The sequence below is a fragment of the Frieseomelitta varia genome, unplaced genomic scaffold, assembly GCF_011392965.1.
Source record: "Frieseomelitta varia isolate USP_RPSP 00005682 unplaced genomic scaffold, Fvar_1.2 scaffold_180, whole genome shotgun sequence".
NCBI lineage: Eukaryota > Metazoa > Arthropoda > Insecta > Hymenoptera > Apidae > Frieseomelitta > Frieseomelitta varia.
The window spans coordinates 182,615-206,032 of record NW_025109528.1 but is presented as its reverse complement, the minus strand read 5'-3'; the positions used below and the strand labels follow the sequence as shown (position 1 = coordinate 206,032).

At 36.5% G+C, this 23,418-nt stretch overlaps 1 protein-coding gene across 1 annotated transcript in view; it reads right to left on the bottom strand.

Moving 5' to 3' along the window:
• The window catches only part of LOC122538830 (dorsal-ventral patterning protein tolloid-like), a gene marked incomplete at its 5' end in the record, with an annotated part of 383,300 nt that overhangs the window by 235,467 nt on the left and 124,415 nt on the right, over nucleotides 1–23,418 (bottom strand). The window contains one exon of the mRNA XM_043673269.1: nucleotides 589–595. Within this exon, the coding sequence (XP_043529204.1) occupies nucleotides 589–595 (7 nt within the window). The remainder of the gene's footprint in view (nucleotides 1–588; nucleotides 596–23,418) is intronic.

Sequence of the window (23,418 nt, the reverse complement as noted above, 5' to 3'; positions counted from 1 at the left end):
GGACACAACGACTTTTAAATAAATGATGTTGCACGTACAAAATAGTACGTAAGTCGATGCCATTTTCCTCGAAACTTTCCTCAGAATGGTTTTAGTATATCTAATTTCCATTCTCTCCATATTTTAACATTCCTAATATCTGTTTAATAAACGGCGTACGTGTCGTAGCACTACTCTTGAAACTTCGCGAACTTTTCAATTTCGAATTGCACGACGATCGAAAGTAAAAGGATTTTATGTCGTCAGCTGAAAATTTCATCTCGCTACAGTGTGTATATTACTTTATAAATTTTTATACGAAAACCAAGATAATGCAATGTGAACGACGGGGAAAGAAAAGATCGAAAGAAAAGTTGTACATCAAGAACGATCAATCTCGGGAAGGCGAATTAGGCCACGTGAAACTTCGAGGTAACGAATTATCGTAAAAATTTTCATTTCTTGTGGAAACTCGCATTCGAGACGAAGATGGAAGGAGCGAGGGGAAGGAAAAGTGCATAAAAGAGACCAAGCTCTTGCAAAACGCTCTGGCGTTTTATACGCCGAGCCACGTTTCTCTTTCATCGCACGACTCGCGTGACTCGACACAGTGACTCTTTTGAAATATCAATTCCACATGCACCTCATTCTTCTTTCTGCAACTTTCCTAATTTTCGTCGGCCTTCGAGTCCTTAATACCCACGTCAGTTCTATTGCCTCGATTGTTGCATTCCTTAAATCAGACTCATGCGAATCGCCGGTTCGCTGGTATTTGCAAATTTGTTCGCTCGAACGTTCCTGCCGCCTCGTTTCCTGTGACGTTCGACGTAGCTAGGGATGGAATTAAACACAATATATACTCAACTCGAGTCAAGTTTCGTTTCGAACACTACTCGAGAGTGAAAATATCCATGAATATGATGCATTGAATATATATATCCACTTAATGAGCACAATGCATGAATGCAATACACATGAAAAATATATAATACTTGTTGTATGCAAAAGATACATTGAGTGAGTAGAATGTATTAATTTTACAGAAGCTAGTTTCAAACTCTAAAACCTGACACGAGTGCAGGAAATAAATATGAGTACAAACGAAACAGAAGGAATATTTAGATAATTATTCTATTATCGCAGTGGAAAATGCTTCAGTATAATAGCTATATATAAATATCATAGAATAAAGAAACACAAATTAGATAAAATCTAACTATATACAAACTACGAAGTTCGTAGTACTGAAAATTCAGTATTTAGCAATCTTTGATGATGGATAGTGCTCTTAGGCAATCACAAGTTTTCTTCGAGTTTATAACTAAAATTTCGTTCAAGTTATTCTACAAAATTAAATTTCGTTCTAATTATTACACAGTTACAGTTTCTTTCCCCTGTTATTCTACAATTATAATTTTATCTAAGGCATTATACGAAGTCATTTCCTACTAAAAGTAACTTGTACAAAACTCTAGAACTTGACACGAGTGCAGGAAATAAATATGAGTACAAACGAAACAGAAGGAATATTTAAATAATTATTCTATTATCGCAGTGGAAAATGCTTCAGTATAATAGCTATATATAGATATCATAGAATAAAGAAACACAAATTAGATAAAATCTAACTATATACAAACTACGAAGTTCGTAGTACTGAAAAAATTCAGTATTTAGCAATCTTTGATGATGGATAGTGCTCTTAGGCAGTCACAAGTTTTCTTCGAGTTTATAACTAAAATTTCGTTCAAGTTATTCTACAAAATTAAATTTCGTTCTAATTATTACACAGTTACAGTTTCTTTCCCCTGTTATTCTACAATTATAATTTTATCTGAGGCATTATAACTTGTACAAACATATATTTTTTTAATCAAAAATCTTCAGTAGATGCGTTACGATATCATATCAATGATTACTAACTATTACTAAACTATTTCATCGACAGAAAGATGTTCGCGTGGCATAAATTATTCCCAATTCCGATCCTGAGCCCGTCACTTGGATATCACCGTCGGAGACAGCTAGAAAGAGTTCGAGTCCAACGGGTAGAAGTTCGTAGCTACTTGTGAGGTGCTCGATCCCATCTCTAGACGCAGCCGGTACGCGCAGGATCGCATAAAATTTCCGAGCCGAGCGAGATCCCCGGTCGCGTTAAAGCCAGTTCGCGATAAATCACCGGAGAGGAGGAACAGAGTCGCGGCCGCTTTCATAGATGCCCATTATTAACTCGCTACTGGTCCCCGTGTCCCAGGGTCGCTTAACTTCGTCTCCTTAATTGAGGCGCGGGCGCGGACATAATTTTCCAGGCACGATCAACTTTCCTCGTCGACGAGGAACTTCTTATCGGCCGTCCATCGGGATCCTGCGGATTTCGTTCGCTGAAAAAGAAACCGACTCGCCGAACGGGTTCTCCAGCCCGAATTTGCTCTGTTCCGCCGGAAATGTCGCTGCGACGCACGCTGGCTCCCTCGCGCGCGCGCGTGCAACTAATGATAATTGCCGGAGCCACGCGGTGGTGGATAGCTTTTATTTTTGGCCGAATCCCCGTTGTCCTTGCAAAAACGACGAACGTTAGCGACCAACCGTTCGCGCAACTTTCGCCGGACGGACATTACGTGGCAATAATTTCTGGACACAAATGCCCCAAACAAATGTACTGGTGGTACGGCGTTGCCATACTACCGATCCGTGGCACCCACCGGCGAAGATTTTGCGTCTACTTTCAAGAAAAAAACTGGCAATCAATATCGTTCTTCCTTGCCTGCTTTCTTGGCTGGCTGAATCCTCGGGTTATTACGAATTTGGAATCAGTGACTGGGCGATAGTCGCCTTCGAATTGAGCGAGGTGATGAAAAAAGGGGCCATGTATTTCGTTTGGAAGAATTTTCGAAGAAATTAACGATCGTAATGAAATGCTTTTTAGGCGTCTTGCCGATCCATTACATCCGCTGGCTGATCTTGCTAGAAGATTTTGCGACGACGTTCGTCGTCGCGTATATTTTTTTTAAAAAAAAGTTGGCAATCAATATCGTTCTTTCTCGCTTAGGTTAGCTGGCTATATTCTTGTTATTACGAACTTAGAGTCAGTGATATTTTGGTTATTACGAATTTAGAATTGGTTACTCTGTAATATTTGCTTTGGATCATAAATATTTGGAGCGATTACAAATATTTAGTTTTAAACGAATTTTAAGAGAAATTAACAAGTGACAATCAATATTGTTCTTTTTCTTGGTTGATTAAATCTGTGGGTTATTACGAATATAGAATTAGTGACATTCACTTCGAAGTAATGAAAAAATGGGTGATTTAGTCTAGAAGAAATTTAGAAGAAGTTAATGATTACTTTTTATGCTTTCATTGGGGACCTGTTAAATAAGAAATAACTCTCGGATGATTAAAAACAGCTTGGGAGAATAAATAAATAGTTTACAAAATTCGAATAATATAGACTGTGTGATATTCATTTCGAACTGCACAAAATATACTTCACTGATATTGGTAGATTGTAAGGAAATTGGTAAACACAATGAAATACTTTTTATTGTTTCATTAAAATAATTTCAGTAAAAATAGCATCAATGAAATAAAAATAAAAATAATTCAATGGAAATAATTTAATCTTAATCAAAGGATCAACAACAATTTAGAAGAAGAATGTAAAATTCGAAAAATAAAGACTCGGTGTTATTCGTTTCAAACTGAGTAAAATAGCAGAGAGACGAACGAAGTATACTTCAGTGATATTGATGGAAGAAAATTGGCAAACACTTCTCGCTAGGGAGAATGATTTAATCATCGGAGAATTAAGAACAATATAAGAGAAGAATGTATAGAATGGATAACGTTTACAAAACTCGAAAAATGACTCCGTGAGATTCACTTCGAATTGAATGAAGTAGCGAAAGTATGAACGAAGTAGATTTTGGTAGTATTGGTAGACTGGAGAAAAAAATTGGCGAATGCGATAAAATGTTTTTTATTGTTTCGCCGGGAGGCTTGTTAATCAAGAAGTGATTTAATTTTCAAAGAGTTTTAATATTGAAAACTAGCACGCGGAATGGAAAACGTTTACAAAAACTCGGAAAACGTTGGCCTGCTGATAAAATGAGGAACTTAGTCAGAATCGTCTCTGACTCGATTAAGCTTCAACTAATGTTTGTGTTCAGCCACGGCTGTTTGTTCAGTCTGCTGTTATCTGCTGATAAGCACGGAGGCATAAAACTCGCGTAAATTTGTGATTGCAGAAATTACCTTATTTCTGCGAAAAAGGAAAGAAATTTCCTGAACTTATCGTTCGGCGATTTCTATCTATTTTTACGCTCCACACGTGTATCATGAATATGTTATTAATTAATTAATGAAATGTATCCGTAACGAGCTACAATATTAAATTAAGAGCAGCGAAAATATTTCGTGAAACTGGTTGCTCGTTATCTTGTAACATTGTATTCCAATAAATATCTAAAAATCATTCCAAATATTTCTACTTGTAATTAAATATTTCTACTTTCGTAACTAAATGACGCCTGATCAGAAATAAGTGTTCACGTACCCTTAAGCGATCTAACTGTGTATAAATTATCAAGATTCAAACTACAAATTGACATCTCGTACGTACGATAATCATGCAAAATAAATTCAACAGAGACACGATCGATTATCGAGGACATAAATTTTAGCTGTAAGACAATTTTTAAATTATCGCTGACTTTTAAATGCTTCCTATACAAGGTAACGATTGAAAGAATATATCAGGGCTCTCGCCAGGAAATCCAAACATTGTAATAGACACACATACATACACGCCGCGTCCTTTTTTCGCTGTGAAAACTGAATGACCATCGCGAAATCGTTGAGAATATTTGCATCTAAACTTCAAGCCAGCGCCGTTTTCCCGCGGCATTACCCGCTGTGTAAAATAGGAGAAACTTCATGTCACGTCTTGACGCTAAGTCTAATACCTAGATTAAGTACCTACGAAGTTGGCGTAGACTAATGGCTAGAACATTGTGGACGGTTCCATGCTTTATCAGCGCTGCGGGGGACATTCTGATACCCATTCACGGCTTCGCTCCTAGTTCATATTTCCAAATAAAGATTAATAATTCCGTGTATGAAGACGATGACGCATAACCCTTGATTAAGGTTCGAGGACACGAATATGGAAATTCAAACTTATCGCCTGTAACGATATCACACATTTTGACAGTAATTAACCTCTGGTCGTACGATTTCTTTGGTAACAATTTGGCGAGCGTGTATTGCTCCTTGTTCGCGTCGAACATTGTCGAATGAAAAATACTAAAAGGATGTTTCGAGAAATTGAGGTCGAACTTCAAGAGCTTGTAATCGAACTTGTAATCGAACATTGCAACAAACGTGGGTTGAAATAATCTTTCTTAGAATCGTAACGCTATGAGGCTGCGGATGTATGAATGGTCGATTTCATCGAATAAGTCATCAAATAATAAAGTCATTGCCAAATGATTAAAAGCAAATTGCAACATTTTTTCAAGTATATATTTAAATGTAAGGCAAAACAAATGATAAGTTTATTACTGTTCAATAACATTACGAGTTCCAAAGAAAAGAGAAAGCGATGAATTATTTTATACGGTTCGGTCACTCGTTATGGTCCGCGTACCAGCTGCCAGCGCAAATGGCTGAAGGACCCGAGCTTGGTTGAAACATTAATCGAGAGAGCTTCTTTGATTGTCCACCGAGTTCGATCGTGATACTTGTCGCGTCGAAGCACGTCGTGGACGCTCCCTGTACACGTGGCGTGTATCCGGTTTACCATCAAATAGTCAGAGCCGCGGCAATATTTAAAAAGGGTCGACGTCTCGAGTGTAACGCCAGTCGGAATAACCTAAGAGCGGAAGCGGCCGGATGAAAGGTGAAAGAAGCCCTCGCGCTCAAAATTTATCGAGCGCATAGACTTTCAGTGAAATTTTACTCGGCGCTGACTTCTCGGTGGTTGTTTCAGCCGGCTGTCGATTGCTCGTTTCGTTGCGGTCTCTCTCTCTCTCTGCTCCGGGAATCGTGCATCCGACGCAGCTCACGTCGTCGCGCGACACGGTATGATCGTTTCCCCGTGCTTTCGTTTTTGATCGTAAAGCTTCGGGAGCCGGCCACGTACGATGAATCAAAAAAATATCGGCGCCTCTTTTTGGAATATCATTTTGGAAGCAATGCTTCACGTTTTACCAAATATGTATTTAGGTATTATCAGCTATATTTTTTTCAGCGTCTCTTTACGCGATGTGTGTCTGTGTGTTTTATTTTCGGAACAATGGATGAACGAATGAAAGAAAAATAGATATACTTATATGATAGTATTGGTACACTTCTGATTTAATTAAAAGATACATATTTCATTTATTACATGCAAAAGAAGTCTTTAGTATTTTGCGTGCATGTCGGATTCCATAATTTTTCCTGCAACAATCGAACCAACATTCACATTTCCTTTGATTAGTTTCCTTTTCCAATGTCCAAACAGAGTACCACAAAGGAGTTGTTTCGTATTGATCAACCTCAATTGATTAAAAAGCAAAGGAAAATGATGATAACGCTCTCTTTGAATTATTCGTGCAATTTCCGATATATAAACTAACGGAAGTAGAAACGTTCCTTAGATATTAAATATCGATCCTGCATCTATGCAATGGAAATTAATGAAAAACATAACTGACAAAACATATGGATTTCATCAGTTTGACTTTCGAGAGATTCTAATATTCGATTAGCACTAGCCACTCCGTTGTTTCGTAAATAATTAAATACAGTTTACGATGAAAATACTATAGCTGCGAAAATGTCGAAAGAAAAAAAAGCGAGTTTTATAACCTAGTGCACGAGGAGACCGGAAACGAAAACGAGACGCTCGCCCGCCGGTGTAAAAACGCGCGGCGGGATGTCCAGGTTGGCGTAAGTTCGCGGCGCGCTTTTTCGCGTTCCAACAAATTGAAACACTCGTTTGTCTTCGTTATTCGCCGAGTAGTCACCTGGTTTATAGAAAGAGATACGTACGTACGTACTCGCTGGCACTCGCGATGTATTTCCACGAACTGATATTACAGACGTTACGCGTGACTTGGCGGAAAATTTGCCGATTTTGTCGACTGCGTACGGCAGAGAGAGATAAAGAGAGAGAGAGAGAGAGAAACGAAATGACGGCCAGCGATCTAGGTGAAATCCGCAGTACGTATAAATATTTGATGCGCCACGGCCTTCCTCCCCAATTAATCGAACTGTGCATTTGTTGCATAACGCGTCACCAGCGCGAAACAACCGATTTCCTCGTTAAAGAGGCTGTTTCGGCTCCGACGTGTCGAGAAACAATCGATGCGAAAATGAACGATAATAGTGACGGTCCGGTAGGAGACTGAATCAATCGTTTATTATATATAAAGTAAAAGAGTGTAAAATAAATAGATGTTATATGTATATTAGATTAAATAAATATTATATTATTTAATAGTAGTAAAAGAGTGTAAAATAAATAGATGTTATATGCATATCAGATTAAATATAGTAAATATTTTCTTTTTCTCATCTCTGTATGACGGGATATATAACGACGGAATTTAGAAGTGAACGTTTCCCTTTCATAATAAACATATACAGTCACTTCTGAAAGTCCTCATGTACGTGATGAAATGTTATCGGTATTTGAAACTCCTGTTAACCCGTCATTCTTGAATGAAATTGTTTTCAAAAAATCGAGGCTCTTTTCGTAACACATGTAATGATTAAACTTTTGACAGTGTACATCATAAATCATAACCAATAGTGTAAATGAAGAAAGATTTCGCAATTCGAAATTCAAAAGAATGTCAAGAATGGAAGAAGAATTTTACTGGAGGTTTGGTTTTGGAGAAAAATTGAAATTGAAAATCTGTCATGCATAAATCTGATTGATTCTCTCGGTCGGAGAAGGAAACGTCAGGAAATTATTTATTTATTTATTTATTTATAAGTGTGAAAGTAAATTAAAAGCTCTTCTTTCGAAATCTCGTTTTTAAAAGCGAATTTTAAATGGGCAACGTTCAAATACTATATTCTCCAAACGAGGTCTTACACAGAAACATTTCCATATTTTTCGACTTGTCCGTAAATGTAGAATTATCTCCTGCCAATTGTCTACCTCTGTCTTGGAAATTAGCCAAGTTCACGTATACTTGACAAGTTTCAAACTCGATTTTCTCAAGGAGCTACCAAAGCAATATTGTCATTCTTGATTTTCATTTTATGCCACTTGTGCCATGAATTTACGGCCCACTTCATGTATTCACTATCCTTCTCCGCATAATTTAGTTTCACTTCAACGCTTTGAAACGTTTCCGTGATTTTCCAGGTAACTGTGAGAATGTTGAAAAATTTGTAAAAAAAAAAAAAAAAGGAACGAATGAGTAACCATTAATGCGATGCGTGTCACTATCTACAAACTCTAGTTTAATTTTCCTTCGTTTTAATTAACTCGGTTTAATTTCTCATTCTATTTGCAAATTTTCTATTTGCAAATTTTTAACCTCTTTTCTTCATTTGTCAGCTTCTTTTTCAAATTGGATTCGCGCGCAATTGTTGTCATTTACATTGTCCTATAAGTGACAACAAGCAGTAAGCTACTGTTGATACAATAACTGCTACAGGTATTTCTTTAATTTTACAGCGCAGTAAATATAAATAAAACAGCAGGAGCAAGTATTTCTACAAAGGGTTGCGAGATTGAGAGTTTAACTAGTTACATTATTGCGAGCTCACCGGGCAAAAAAAAAAAGAACAAAAATCGCGGAGAAGTTCTCATTTCCCTGCGCACGATAGTTGCTTTTAATCGCGGAACCATTTGCAAGGTACTAGCCACGCTTTGTAAGCGTTTGCTTTATATGGCTCTACAAAATATAACATGTTTATGCGACTTGAAAGGAAAGGGCGAGACTTGAAAACTGTCACGTCAAAATTTTCCTTTTCATTTATACATTTTTGATTTTTCATTGTTGAAAAAGCAAATCATTCTTTCTATTAAAACCTTATATTAAATTGTATATAATTATATCGATTATTAATTATTAACGTGTTAATTAATTATTTATTAGTATAATTATATTGATTTTAAAGAATATCGCATGATTATGATACAGCATGCAGCTAATCTGCACGGTTACCAGATTTCTCGAAAAATAATTCATCTTAGATATTTTTTTCCAAGTTTTTTCCAATATTCTATTAACATTAAAACTATCAACGATTAAAGAAGAAAATTTCCAAATTTATATTGAAGCAAAAAAAAAAAAAAATAGCGAGTCTTTATAATATAACAGAATAGCTTTTATTTATACATTTTACGAAAAATTATTTAAATCTTCAAAAATACACTATTTCACATCCATAAAATTTCCAACATTTCGCATTTTGATCACTTCGATAATTCTAGTATTAGATGTAATTTGAATTTACATGATTTGCAATCAGACGCCAATCATGATAAAAGACTACTTTGATGTACGAGATATTTCCACTCTCTATATTTCGTGATACCATGCACGAAAGAGAAACCCATACGAAATTCCCTGAAAAGCAATGTCCACAGAATCCTCGAAATAAGAAAAACATGACGACTGACGAGATTAGGGATGGCATGGTAAATTAAGGTCAGAGGTCAGAGCCTTAACGTCATTAGTCACCGACATCCTCTTCAGACCGGCGTCGACAGAAAACGTGCAAAACTCCTCGAAACGAGAAAGGAATCGGACCAGCGGCGAGGATTCTATATTTTTTCCTCCCTTGTCCTATCTCTGATTTTCGTTCCTCCTCGCGAGAAACGCATTCAAATGCCGGATTATCACCATCGATTAACCGAGATAAAATCTTCGGTGGCCAGCAGTTTGCTAATTTAATCGCCGCTTGCCGAGAAGGGATACAAGAGGGAAGAATCGGGATAAAATCGGCGGCGGGTCCGCTGGTGAAACGAGAAAACTCGCTGCGGATATGAAGTTGAACTCGGACGTGGCCTTGTGTAAGTACTGTTACGGGGCATCGATCGAGGCTGATCCTGAAGCCAATATCTCATCCTCGCTTGCGGTCTATTAGATTTCCACGGTTTCCAAGGGGTCATCGACTTTCCCCCATCCCCTTTTCTATCCCCTTCGAGCCACCAAAGAAAAAGCTTCGGCGTAAATCGCGACCCTTTCCACGTCAACCGCTGAAAAGCACGCGAAATGGATCTTATACGTTTCCGACATCAGCCAGTTTCAGCCGCGTGATCTCGCCCCGCGTTTGTCGGCGTGTACCGCGGAAATCGATAACTAGCCTGGAAAATCGACCAGCCTGTGTTACGCCCGTTGACATCGACGTCGGGCCACGGCCGATTCGTCCGACGATCCATCGAAGTTGCCACGAGTGCGAACCGACGAAAATGATGAATCAATAAACGACGGTGATACGTTCGCACGATCGTATGCAATTCGACGGTACGTTTCTGTAGCGTTGTGATTTTATTTTAACAGCGGAACTGTCGACGAATAAATTATGCAACTTGTAGCAGACAAATTAGCTTATGTAGGTATCTTTGGTGATTTTGATCAATGAATAGAACTATCGACGAATAAACTGTGAAACTTGTACCAGGTGTGGAAAGAAGTTTATATTATTGTATGTTTTAAGCGCGAAATCGCTGGAATCTGAAAACTCTGAATAAAATTATATAAAGTCGTTCGAAACGATCTCATCGATTTCGAATTTAGAGAATTTGCGCAACATGGAGAGAAAGCAAAGAAGAAAACGATCGTCAAACGGTGTAATCGGTTTGACAATTTGAGAAGACGCGATACTTATTACTAGACTGTAGATATTTGTACAGACTCGCGTTCTTGCGAATGTATAATTTTAATATCGGATCGACAAGGATAAACAATTAAACATCTTTGACCAATGAAATCGAAACTGGTGATCGTCACGTGTCGATGTTCCGAGAGAAAAATGCGCGTGTGTTTTCGTCGCACCATCGGCATATGCACCGACATATGCTGCGGCAGAAAAAAAATGTATCCCGATGTTTCAAATGGTAACCATGCACAGACTTTAATAATAAATCTCCGCTGTGTTTGCGCGCCTTTTTTTTTTTTTTTTTTTTTTCTCTATCGCGTATAATTTCACATGTTACAGACGAATAAACGCGAACGTATATAGCCTTTTGTTTAATTCCCTTTTCGCTGTCGATTCCTCGCCGGGCATCACAATCGCTGGAAAAACTATTATCTGGTTCAGAGCGTCACCGGGCGGACGACGATGCTTTCTGAAATTCTATACACTCTCCACGTTGTTCAATTTTCACGGTCCCTGTCCCACCTGCCCCCTCTCCACTGTTCGCCGCCGCTGCCGCGGAAAACTGCTCTTTCATTCGGCCGCAAGGAAACAAGTTATTTCAGGTAATAGTAGTCACCGTTTCATCCGGCGCGCCGGACAAAATAAATACCGAGCTAGCCAGCGATGGCCGGGTCCACCAGTCCAGGTGGGGTCGGATAAATAAATCCCGTCGTCAAACTCTTTAAAAGCTTGTTCCGAGAGATTGCGATGGGGTTGACGAGAAGGGTAGAAAGATAGAGAGAGAGAGAGAGAGAGAGAGGAGAGTGGGAAGGGACCTCGGAGTGAATTTTAACTTGCAAGCGTTTGCCGGACAAGTGTCTGTAATAGGCTCCTTGTACCGCGATTTTTTTTTTCTTCTTCCTTTTTTTTTTTTTTTTTTTTTTTTTTTTTTTTTTTTTTTTTTAGCCCGCCGCTGCCGCTTTAGTACCCACTTTATCACGGTACGGTCGTTTCGTTTCAAGTGGATTATTCTGCATCCGACGCATTGCCGCAGGTGGGTGCCGGTTTAATACTCGGTGGTTATTACGATCGAGCCTCATTGTGCATCGTATTGACAGTAGTAGATGCGGCCAAACGCTGGTTACAGAGCGTTATACTTACATACGCGCGCGTGTCCGGTTGATTGCTTTGCTCGCTTAAAACGTACGATACTGCCGGCTTGGCGTGTGTTTTGTTAAGCGTATGCTCGTTTTCACGTTGCCAGTCACGAAATTATTTTTTATATCACAACGATGCGAAAATATGAAAAGTATCAATGTAGCTGAATGGTAACAGGATGGTTTCACGAAGATAGAAAGAAAATACTTCCAAGGGAAGACATGTTTTGGGACTTTTGAAGAAGATGTAAAGGAATTAGTTTCAAGTTTCATAGTGTCCTTTGCAATTGAGAAAATGATCTTCCATCGATACGCGTCTCATCGTATCAATAAGATAGCCGAATTAAAAATATTAGATCACCTGATAAATCAATGTTCTTGTTATTTAAAAAATTTTTGACGACTCTTTTCCAAATTCGTCGATATTGTGAACAATATGAATTATTCATCGATACAAAGATTTTTTTCCCACTAATTACATTATAATCAACGAATCGGGTGCAACAATTTGAATCATAAACACGTCAAGTGTTCCCTCATCAGAATCACAATTTTCATTTGAATATTTAACGAGCTGTATAAAAAAATGAAACATCTGTGTATTATTTGCTTATGTTCTCCGTAAACTGAATAATTGATCAAAGTTATAAATCACCATACGAAACAATTTTCTCACGCAAGATTGATAAAAATAAAATTGTAATTTAGCTATATAACGATATTCAATTGAGCACCTAACTTCTGCATACAAAAAAATATCGAAAACATAATGTTATTTCAAAGAAAAAGAATTATTTTTTGCTTTAAATAGATTTTTGTCGCTTGAAAGTCTAACTCGACGTTGATATATTGTCAATAATTGGAGACATATCAATGATCCTTGTCCTGAGCAATTAATTTGAGAATATATAGCGTATCATTATCGAAAAGATGTGATCAGTTATATAGTTCTATATGTTATACAATTAAACAATAATAAAATTTTAGTTGCCAATTTTTTAAAGTTTAAAGAAAATATAATTTTCTTGCAAATCAATAATTTTCATGATTCACAAATTAATAATTTCTCGTATTGATATTCTATTCATTTATATTGTCTTACTATTCAAGTAAAGTACAAGTAATTTGAATATGTACAAATACTAGTTACAACATGTAGAATAAAAAAATGACTAACCAAAATAATTTTATTTAATTTATTATATAAATTTTATTTTATAACTTTTCAATCAACTAAAATTATGTTTATAAAAACACAAATTTCGGTAGTTATTTACTAGTTTTCTTTATATATAAAATATGAGTATTTTAATTCTTCTTTTCCTTTTTTTTTTTCGTATGCATACCCGCGTGATGTGACGATTTACAAGAACGTAAAAATTCTACACCCGCAACCATCGCGCGAAGTTATTATTTACACCTGTAGATAGCGCAAGGGACCTAAAAATGGAATTTTCCATCGAGGACTCGCATCGATGTACACGTTATCGAATAAACGTGATTCACACGAGACCAAAAGCCTTTTTTCAATGGTGCAAGGCAATGTTGACAGTGTGAATTTGACAGCGATGTATCTAGCCCCCAGCGTGTACGGTCGAAGCGAGTTATAGGAAGTCTGACAATTCATTAGGAATTTTTAATAACACAATTCGCGTCGGCCATTATCCGTTCTGATTGTGTTTCTATGTAAAGCGCGTCGTGTGAAATATTACGAAAGCGGCTGTGCTGGCGAAATACCGCAGCATCGGAAGTTGCATGCAATAACAAAATGTGAAACAACGCGTGTGCATTTATCGAGACTTTCATGCGTTATGTCGAACGATTGTTTAAGTTTTAATTTCATTAGTATCGGAAGTTAGAATGTTTCGTGCTCCAATCGCAAGATAGAATTCGTTCCAACGATAATATTGGCAAAAATCGTACAAATATATGCGATAATTTCGTCGCTCAACTCAAACTGGACTTGATCACTTTTATTTGGAATAAAATAAGAAATGAAATGAATTAATTTATACCTACATTTTATATTATTCTAGAAATAACGTACAAATGGATGCTTTCTTTGAACTGACTCGAAAATTATAATTCCATGTTGTGTACACACATTTGCGCGATAAAGAGAATTTTGTGTATTGAGTGATTTCAAAAGAGAATTTCATTTGTTTGTCATAGTACACTGTGAATCCAACACAACATGGAATTCGTAACGTTATAGAAAATCCTGCTGCGATTAATAAATTGTTCACGAGAATAATCCACTTCTCCATTTTAATCGACACGTGCAAACATCTGTGATCATGCGAAATACTTTTTTTCTTCCTAATATTTGTCACATGAAGCACAATGAAAGTTTCGACTTTAATCAACATCTTCTAAAAGAGTCTCCAAGAAAATTTGGTGACACAATTAACTCGATCGATTACAAATTTTCGTTGCAATTACACCACCCACTTCCCTCCCGACAAGGACAAACATCTGAGTACTTATACCCTCCCCATTGTCCCTCCAGCAAACACGAAACTGTTTACCCAGCGAATTCTCAAGTCAGAGTTCCAATTTGTTAGCACTTAACTCCAGCGTGAACAGCTTCGTGAAAAACACACGCTGATTAGTTTCGCTTTAAAGCAAACTTATATGAGAGTTATACACATCTAATAGAGAAACTTTTTATCAGTCTCGAACGAGAGAGAGAGAGAGCGTGCCTCGATGCAAAGCCAGGCGTAAAATAAGCCGGAAACAAAGTTACATCGTTGTGAAAAGTTAACATCCTACGAGAGAACCACGGCATATGTAGTAGTTCCGGAGCGGGGCCAGTCTGGCGAGAGAAAATTGCAGAATTTCGATCCATCATTTCTCTCCCGATCTTATTTTTTTTCTCTCTCTTTCTCTCTTTCTTTTTTTTTCTTCTCCTCCTTTGAGCCAGACCATGGTCCATGCTACGCGCCCATTACGTTTCCACGCCTCCAAGTGAAACATCACCAGAATTTACCGTCTTCTGTTCCGCATTATCTGCCAGATACGTTATTTCTACGACGGCGGTAATTCGTATATACGTTTAGCAGAGCATTACCGGTGTCCGCTGTGCGTTTATTTATTGCTTGTTCGTTTCAGTCGACGGCAAAACAGTTGTGCACGAGCGACCGTAAACTGATCCTAGATGCGCGACGATATTGCATCGCGGCCGTGAACACCGTCGCGCCGCGCGCGATTCTCCGTGCCAGAGAAAATTGGAAAACTTGCCGACGCTCTATGCCGACGGAACAAGTCTCCCTCCGTTTATTTATTGGCATAATTAATTTCGCTGGTAATTACCCTATCGACGCGAGGCCCTCCTAAATTGTATCGTTAGACGGCTGTCGAAAGAACGCGTGCAAATTCGAAACTACAACTGCAGTGGATCAAATAAGTATTGGCACGTCTAGAGGTTTTTCTTGCAATGTTTCCGTGGCAAACGAATAGATACATTGACGCAAATAGTTTGCCATTTATACGTACAAAAGTAACAGTGTTCAATAATGAATTATATGACAATGATATGAGTAATATGAAAATTCGAGAATCGAAAAGATATTGACGTACGAATAATCTTTTTTATGCAGCTCCATGTAGGTATTTGAACATTCCAGTGTTTATAAAAGGATATTTCGTAATTTTTCTAACAATATTCCGCCACTAAATGCAGATTAAGCATTGAAATTGACAAATGTGTCAATATTTTTCCAATTCTCGAATTCTTTATATTTTTTGTACCATTATTGTATAACTCATTATTCGAAACTACTTGTTACTTTTGTATGTAATTAATTATTTATGGAAACGTCATTTGATGTGTGATTGTCATAAAAATATCGCCAAAAAAACTAAGTGCGTCAATTTTTTTTTTTTCTTTTTGACCTATTGTAGGTACGTGATTTTTGTCTAGGTAGGTATGATATGATTTTTTTTATATTAATGCCAAAACGATCAATTCATAATTTTTCATTTTGACAGAGAATTTCTACAAATAAAATGAAAGCTAGGTTCATTCTTGTGTCATTTTTTTTTTCTATTCGTAGTTCTAGCGTTAACGTATGCAAAATAATTTTAAATATTAAGCTATAGTTCGTCGTTTGTACTTTAACGATTATACAGATATTGAAAAAGGTTAAAAGGTTGCCACGGTTTCTTACATCAATGATATCTCTGACAGTGAAAAACACCTTTTACGTGGATTCTTTCTTGTGCTATACATCGTCGGTACAAGAAGAAGAAGAAGAAGAAGAAGAAGAGGAAGAGGAAGTTCCGAAAGAAATCAACAGGTGTAATGACTTTCTTCTCTTTTTAAACAGAAGATTACGCAAGAATACCATTTCGCATTTAAGGGAAACCCTGGTCTGTCTTGCTACCCTCTCTGAAACTTAATCATTTCCAAGGTTTCAGTGGTAATCGCCTTTAATCAGCGAATCTTTTTATGCAAGCACGATTGTTTCAATTCTGACATCTGAGATATACTATGTGCAAACTTGCTCATTTACAGCCCCACGTTAAATTCAACCGAATACACACAAGCGAAGGAATGCGTGGCTCGAGCATTGAAAATATATTTTCATCGCCAATGTAAAATCGAACTTTGTAATCTCTCCCTACTTTATTAGCAACGTTCAACGATTGATAATCCTTCTTTCAATTCTTCTCCGGAGACGTTGGCGAATTTACAAACGAAATCTCAAACGCTGAACGTAAAGTATACGTACAGCAATTATTGTAATTATTTACCTCGGTACGTTGACGCGTATGATTTATAAGCGCGAACGTAGAATAATTGTCATCTGAACGTCGCATCCCTTGAGAACTAATGAGATTCAAGCATAAAACAATAGTAACCGGCAACGCTTTCTCGCGATATTAATTTTCGAATAAATCATATCCGACGACTTGATACATCCAGCAGGGAATCTCTGAGAAATGCTAATGGATTTCGTTTTAGAAATCGGAGCGAGATCAAAGTAATTTATCACACTTGGGAAGAATTGCCGGGGAAATTCGTCAAAATACCAAAGGATTTCAAGCGTGTTCTGCTGTATTTCTGTTTATTTTCGTCGAAAGAAAACTTTTAAGAGAGAATGGATTTATAAGGGTGAATGTCACGCGCGTAAATTAAGTTGATAACACGATTTCTCGACGTTGAAGATGATACCTTCATTTCGTCACGCAATTTTTACACAGATTTTAATCCCAACCTGACCCACTGACGCAGCAAGCTCGTTTCCTACCACGTGACACATATTTTTCTAACGCTCTTTGAAGTTTTATTCAATCATTATTATATTCGCATTTAACTCCGATGACTTTTCGACAGTGACATGACATACAAATTACAAGATATATATTTTAGAAACGATTGAATTTAAATACGATATTTATATTCCTGTAAATATTTTAGAACGATGACTATTGCCGAAATAAATGTTTTAAATAAATAATATAAATACTATAAGATGAAATATGCGCTTTCGTCACGTTTTAATTGCACTATAATGTTTCACAAAAATCAGATATTGCATCCTGCAGACAAAACATACGAGTTTCATGAAGTGTTGAGTATAAATAGATAAGTATATCGATAAAAATTAGCAATTTCGCAATGAATTTTTACTGCTTTTATCCACGATAAATTATCAATTGTTTTCCACCAACGATTTGACGACAGTACGTTAATAACAAAATCGCAACTATAATATTTATTTTCCATGATCGAATCAAACACTTTTTATGTCCCATAATAGAACGTATTTTCTCCTGTCATTGCAAGACAGAATTTTCCAATTGAACACGTCGTCGGTCGGAACGGTTCCAGCGATACGATTCAATCGCGGCCCACCATTTCCACGGCAAAGATAAAAAAAAAAAAAAAAGAAAGAAAGAAAAAAGAAAAAAAGAAGAAAACACAACCAATACCTCAAACATTCTTCACCGATACGTCGTTCCCTTTTCAATTTTAAAAGGCTCTCGAGTCTCCGTCGAAACCCTTTCAATACGAATCACAACAGACGGAGAAAGAGAGAGAAAGAGAGAGAGAGAGAGAGAGAGGCAGAGGAAAGAAGACAGAAAAAAAGGCATAAAAATTCAAGACTCGAATGATTTTCCATAACCGGGAACCCCGGACCAATTTCGTCGCGACTTCATAAAATATTTTTAGAGACCGATCGGGCAATGATACGGCGCGACAGCGCATTGGAAAAATTCGAAGAGGGTTTAGAGCAACGCGATCTCCTCGTGGCAATTACCGCTCCTTCGTTTTCAGGACACCCCTTTTGTGCGGTCGGGGAATTTTTCCGCGCCTCGCGTCGACAGCAAATTCATCGGTTGCTTGCACGTATATATTAGACAGAGTGTGCCGAGAGTGTGGATTGTTTTTGGAAAAAATGAATCGAAAATATAGAATATCGATTGTTCGTTTGAGAGTTCGTTTTTTGAATGTGATACGATAACAATTGGATGCGAGCGAATATCGAACAGTTTAACTGGACTAAAACGATCAATTTACAATTTTTTCTTGGAAATTTCTTAGAACAGATGTAAAACGGTGTGTTTTTTGTAGATTTAAATCGTGTTTCGGAAAATGTATAAATAAAAACTTCCGTACTCCATTGCGGTATAAAGTGTTCCTAGTTTCTGTACTTTAATGTCTCCGACGGATATTTTAATCGTCGATTAAAGCGATATGGAGAAATTTTCGGACATGTTCGTAAAAATTTTCAGATACTCAAATAATGCTCGGTCAAATAAAATTGAAATCAATTGTTGAATGATTGAAAAATTATTGATATAAAGGTCAATTATCTTCAAAATTCATTACTCCCTATCGTATTTCAAAGTCCAAAATTAACCAAATTCGAACTCGATTCCCTCGGGAATCACGAGAGTTCCGAACTCACGAGAAATTCGTATTTATTCCATACTTTCGTTTCGTCCCCTCATCGAAAAATCCACTCATAGCCCGGCTGTAGCAGCTGAATCGGCGCACCCTGTATACACCCAGCAGCGTGCAGGTGCTCGGATAATTTAGAGCACTTACCGGCGAGCGTAGTGCATACGAAAGTAGGTTCGGTGTATAAGAGCGTGCGGATACATCGCGTACCTTGTTTTACGATTAAACGTAAGTATCGTGAAGAGGGTTACAAGGAGGGTAAGGACACGGTTGTGCAACGGCTTTTCACGCAATGAAACTTCTCTCAACACAGAAAGCTAAGTCCCGAGCACACTCCTCGGGATACCGGTCGCCTTGATAAAGGTTACCATTGCGCGCGTTTCGTGAGACTTTGTTCGAGTGTTGTTGTTACATGCCGTGCATCGGCGCACGGATAGATTTACACTGGGTAAGCACCGCCATCCAGGGACCGGGGCATACAAATTGAGATTAAAGTTAAGCCGGCCCACCCCCTCTGAATATTGGAATTATTCGTCCTCCCGGATTAATTGAGATCAATTAAAGGTCGTCGGACTTAGGTAATGGTCACCAGCAGTTGCAGCAGTGAACGTCTGCTGGACACTTTCCGCGAAATTGTTAAATCGTTTGCTTTACCCATCGAAATGATAAAAGTGCCGTTTTGTACGGAATCGCGACTGATTTTTGTTTCTACGAAAAAATTGGTTTTTGAAATTACTAGTCTGCTAGAGACTTTGCGCGAAATTGTTAAATCGTTCACTTTACCTATCGAAATGACAAATTATCGGTCGTACGAAGTCACGAGTGACTTTTGCTTCTTACGAAAAATTGGTACTTGGTATTTGCAGCCAGTTTTCTTTTTCTACCAAGAATTAGTACTTTTTTTTCTACGAAAAATTGTTAAATCGTTCATTTTACCTATCGAAATGACAAAGGATCATACGAAATTGCGAAGATGATTTTCGTCTTTTACGAAAAATTGGTACTTGAAATTGATATTTGAAACAGACGGTTGGTATATGAAATTTGGAAATTTTATTTTATCTGGACCTTCAATGAAACGTTGCTGCTAAATACTCTTTAATTGAGTCATTAATAAATGTTTAATCGTTATGAATTTATAATTTAATCATTAATATTATGTATAATCGTGTTTGATAAATGTTTAATCATTAATTTTGTAATTAATCGATTGCTTCTCATTGAAATCAGTTCGTTTCGTATATAATTCTCCTTGTTTTATGAACATTCGTAAAAACAGCGTTACATCGACGAAACATTGGCGTTAAACACTCTTTCATTTAATGGCAGTCAATTATAATTTCATAATCGATCGGCTGCTTTCTAGCGAAACGTTGAACGTATTATATAAATGTAAATATTAGATAATAATCAGTCGTTTTGTATATAATTTTCAGGGATTAATCGACTGAATTAATTAACGTACTTTACTTCAAATTTCGTGCCCCGACGAACAAATTGATATCAAATCGCGAGAATATGACGATTTCAAGTGATTGCAAGGAGAATTTACTTTAATTGAAACGCACGGACGAAATATTCCACTAGAAAACGATTTGTAGAGGAGAATGAAACAATTACCAAGAATGTACGTGAAATATCGAATAAAATGTAATATGTGACGTTTTTTAAGAAAGACTGTAGATTCTATTTTAAATAGCTCGGATTCTAGTGGCATTCTGCGCGAAAAAAGAATCGGAATTATCGGAATGACTGTTTAATTAAAAATTCCTAGAGCAGCTCAAACGATCTGTAGATACGTACATCGTTTCTGGAATGCAATCAGAAATCCTCCTTAACGAAGGCATTTACTTGAAATACCTCACCAACTAATCATACCGTTTTACCTGAATAATTTCTCCTCGTAACAAGGAAATGATTCGATCTACGTAAGAAAAAAAAAAGAAAAAGGAAAATGTTTTCTGGTACGAGAAATAGCATGCAAATACACGATGCATACAAATCATTACGTCTAAGAATAAAATACGATTCTAGGAATACAACTCTATCTTCCCTCTACTTTATCTATCTTTCTAGTGTCCTTTTTTAGTGTGACATTTTCTTCTGTCAGGGGACGACAGATATGGCATGTTCCGGTTGCATGAACCATTCAGCAGAATCGATAGTGTAGATGTTACTTTCAAAAGATGAATGCGTGATGGTTCTACAGAGTGTTATGTAACTCTCCATAAGAAAGAAAATAAATGAAATATGAAGAATAATAGGTTTTTAAATACGGAGGAAATGTATCCACACTTCTTAAAATACGTACACTTCACACAATTTCAAAATCCACTTTTTCGAAAACGGAGTCTCGTTAAAAAAAATTCATCATTTGTTCCTTTTTTCATAGCGTGTAATAGCTGGCACGTAATTATTCGAATCACTTGACATAAGTGAATCTTTTTGTCTATTTCGTTTAATACCACGTCTCGAAAACTCAACCTTCATTCTGTTCTCTGCAGAAGTATCATTTCACAATAAATGTTGCAAAACAGATGCAAAACTTTTACTTCATTCGCAATTGTTCCAATTATTGTAATTGGCTTTCATTCTGAAAATATTTGCGTATTTGTGAAATTCCAAGGAAAAGTATTATGACACTTGGAGACACTCGGATGGTTCGCAAATCATGCCTCTACTTTCTTTATCTTCCATTTGTTTGGAAAACAAGGGAAAACAAACATCAAACGAGCGACGCACGAAAAAGGAAAATGTCAATCGCCGCATGGGCGCGAATATCGATACAACGAACGTCAAAGCGAAGAGTTCGGCGAACTCTGTGTACAAAGGCTGGATCACCGTGTACTTGTCAACCGAATAATTTAATTTAGTAGCTTCTACTCATAACCGGCGGAGCTAGTTTTCGTGAAAAAGAGAGAAAGTTCGTCCTCTCGTTCGAGCTTTCGAAGGCGAGCGTTACACGCGGCTGATGACTCCGAAAGTACACACTACTCGCAAAGTTTATGCAACTCAGCCGGCGAAGTTGTATCCTAGAAGAACTCCCCAGCCAGAGAAATCGGGGTGAAGTCGATCAACTGTGTTGTTCGAGGCATCAAAATAATCTATTTGAGCAACAGAAACAGCAGCATTGTTGGTTGCGTTCGCACGTTCTTGCAAATTTCTCCGCAAAGTGAAATTTAACGTCGAGATTTTGTTCGCGTGTGTTTAGTTTTACACGTGTCTCATGTGTTACTTATTCTGTATGGTAAAATTCTTTTCATACACTGCGACTTTATTTAGAGACACTGTGTGATGTGTTTGGGACAATCTATGAGATTCTAGCAATTTGGAAATACTGTGAAGTGTTGAGTGCAATACTTTTTACAATCTACGTGTAATTTGAATTATTTTAATCTTAATTTTAAATTAAACATTAAATCGAATCTTTTTGTTGGACATAAATACTATTTAATACTATATTATTCCTTTTGTTGGACGAAATATACATATACTATAATTGTAAATTATTGCAGTAGAATTTTCATTATTATAATTTCGAATACCTTTGTTTTCATACGAAAGAAGATCATTTGTTTTTAATTATTTTGCAGATACTTTGTTAACGGTAGAACAATCAAACTATTTCAGATTTTTCTCTTTTACTTCATTACTTAAAAAATGCAAATATTTTTGTCAAAATTAGTATTGTTTTCCATTTAGACAGAAGCAGAAGTTGTACAGATTTAAACAAAGACAAAAGATTTCTATTGCCAATTTTTCTCATTAATAATCGAGATTGCATTGTATGTGTTGTTCAACATTTATTTAATTTTATGTATACTTGAATAAGTTTTGAATAAATGAATATGCATAATAATGCGAATATACTAAATGTATATCAATGTATTATCATCAATTATTAATGTACATATGATTAAATGGTTGTTCAATTTATGCGTGATATTATGTAAATTGATACTTATAGATATACCTATAGTAAATATTAGATTTCGACAGACTACGGACTAATAAGCATTACTCTTTATTAATGTGATTTCTGATTTACGAATTATTGACCATAACATGTTATATCTGTATCTCGTTCGTACCATTTAAAATTTTCAAACGAATAACGAACAATTGAATCGATTGACAAACTTTCTTCTATAAAAATAATAACATAAATGTATAAGTCACAAGTTCTTACTTCTTGAAATAGAGACGTAGAGATTTATTAAAAATTTAAGAAAAAAAATTAACACCAAATATCTATCACAAGTGATTATTTCTAGTTCTATTAAAAACTCCAATAAATATAATTTTTAAATAAAAATCTTCTGACTCTATTAGAAATTTAAGAAAACAAATAATTAACATCGAACATTTATTACGAGTGATTATTCCCAGACTGCGAATACTAATGCAAATTCTTTTTCTTTTTTTTTTGTATGAATATGTGACTAGAGAAATAAAGAAATTTAAACAGAGATAATAAAAACTAAACATTATAGTGAGTACTTTACATTGAAAATTTTCTATGTTTTTGCATGTAACGCCACCAGAATACATATTCATCAG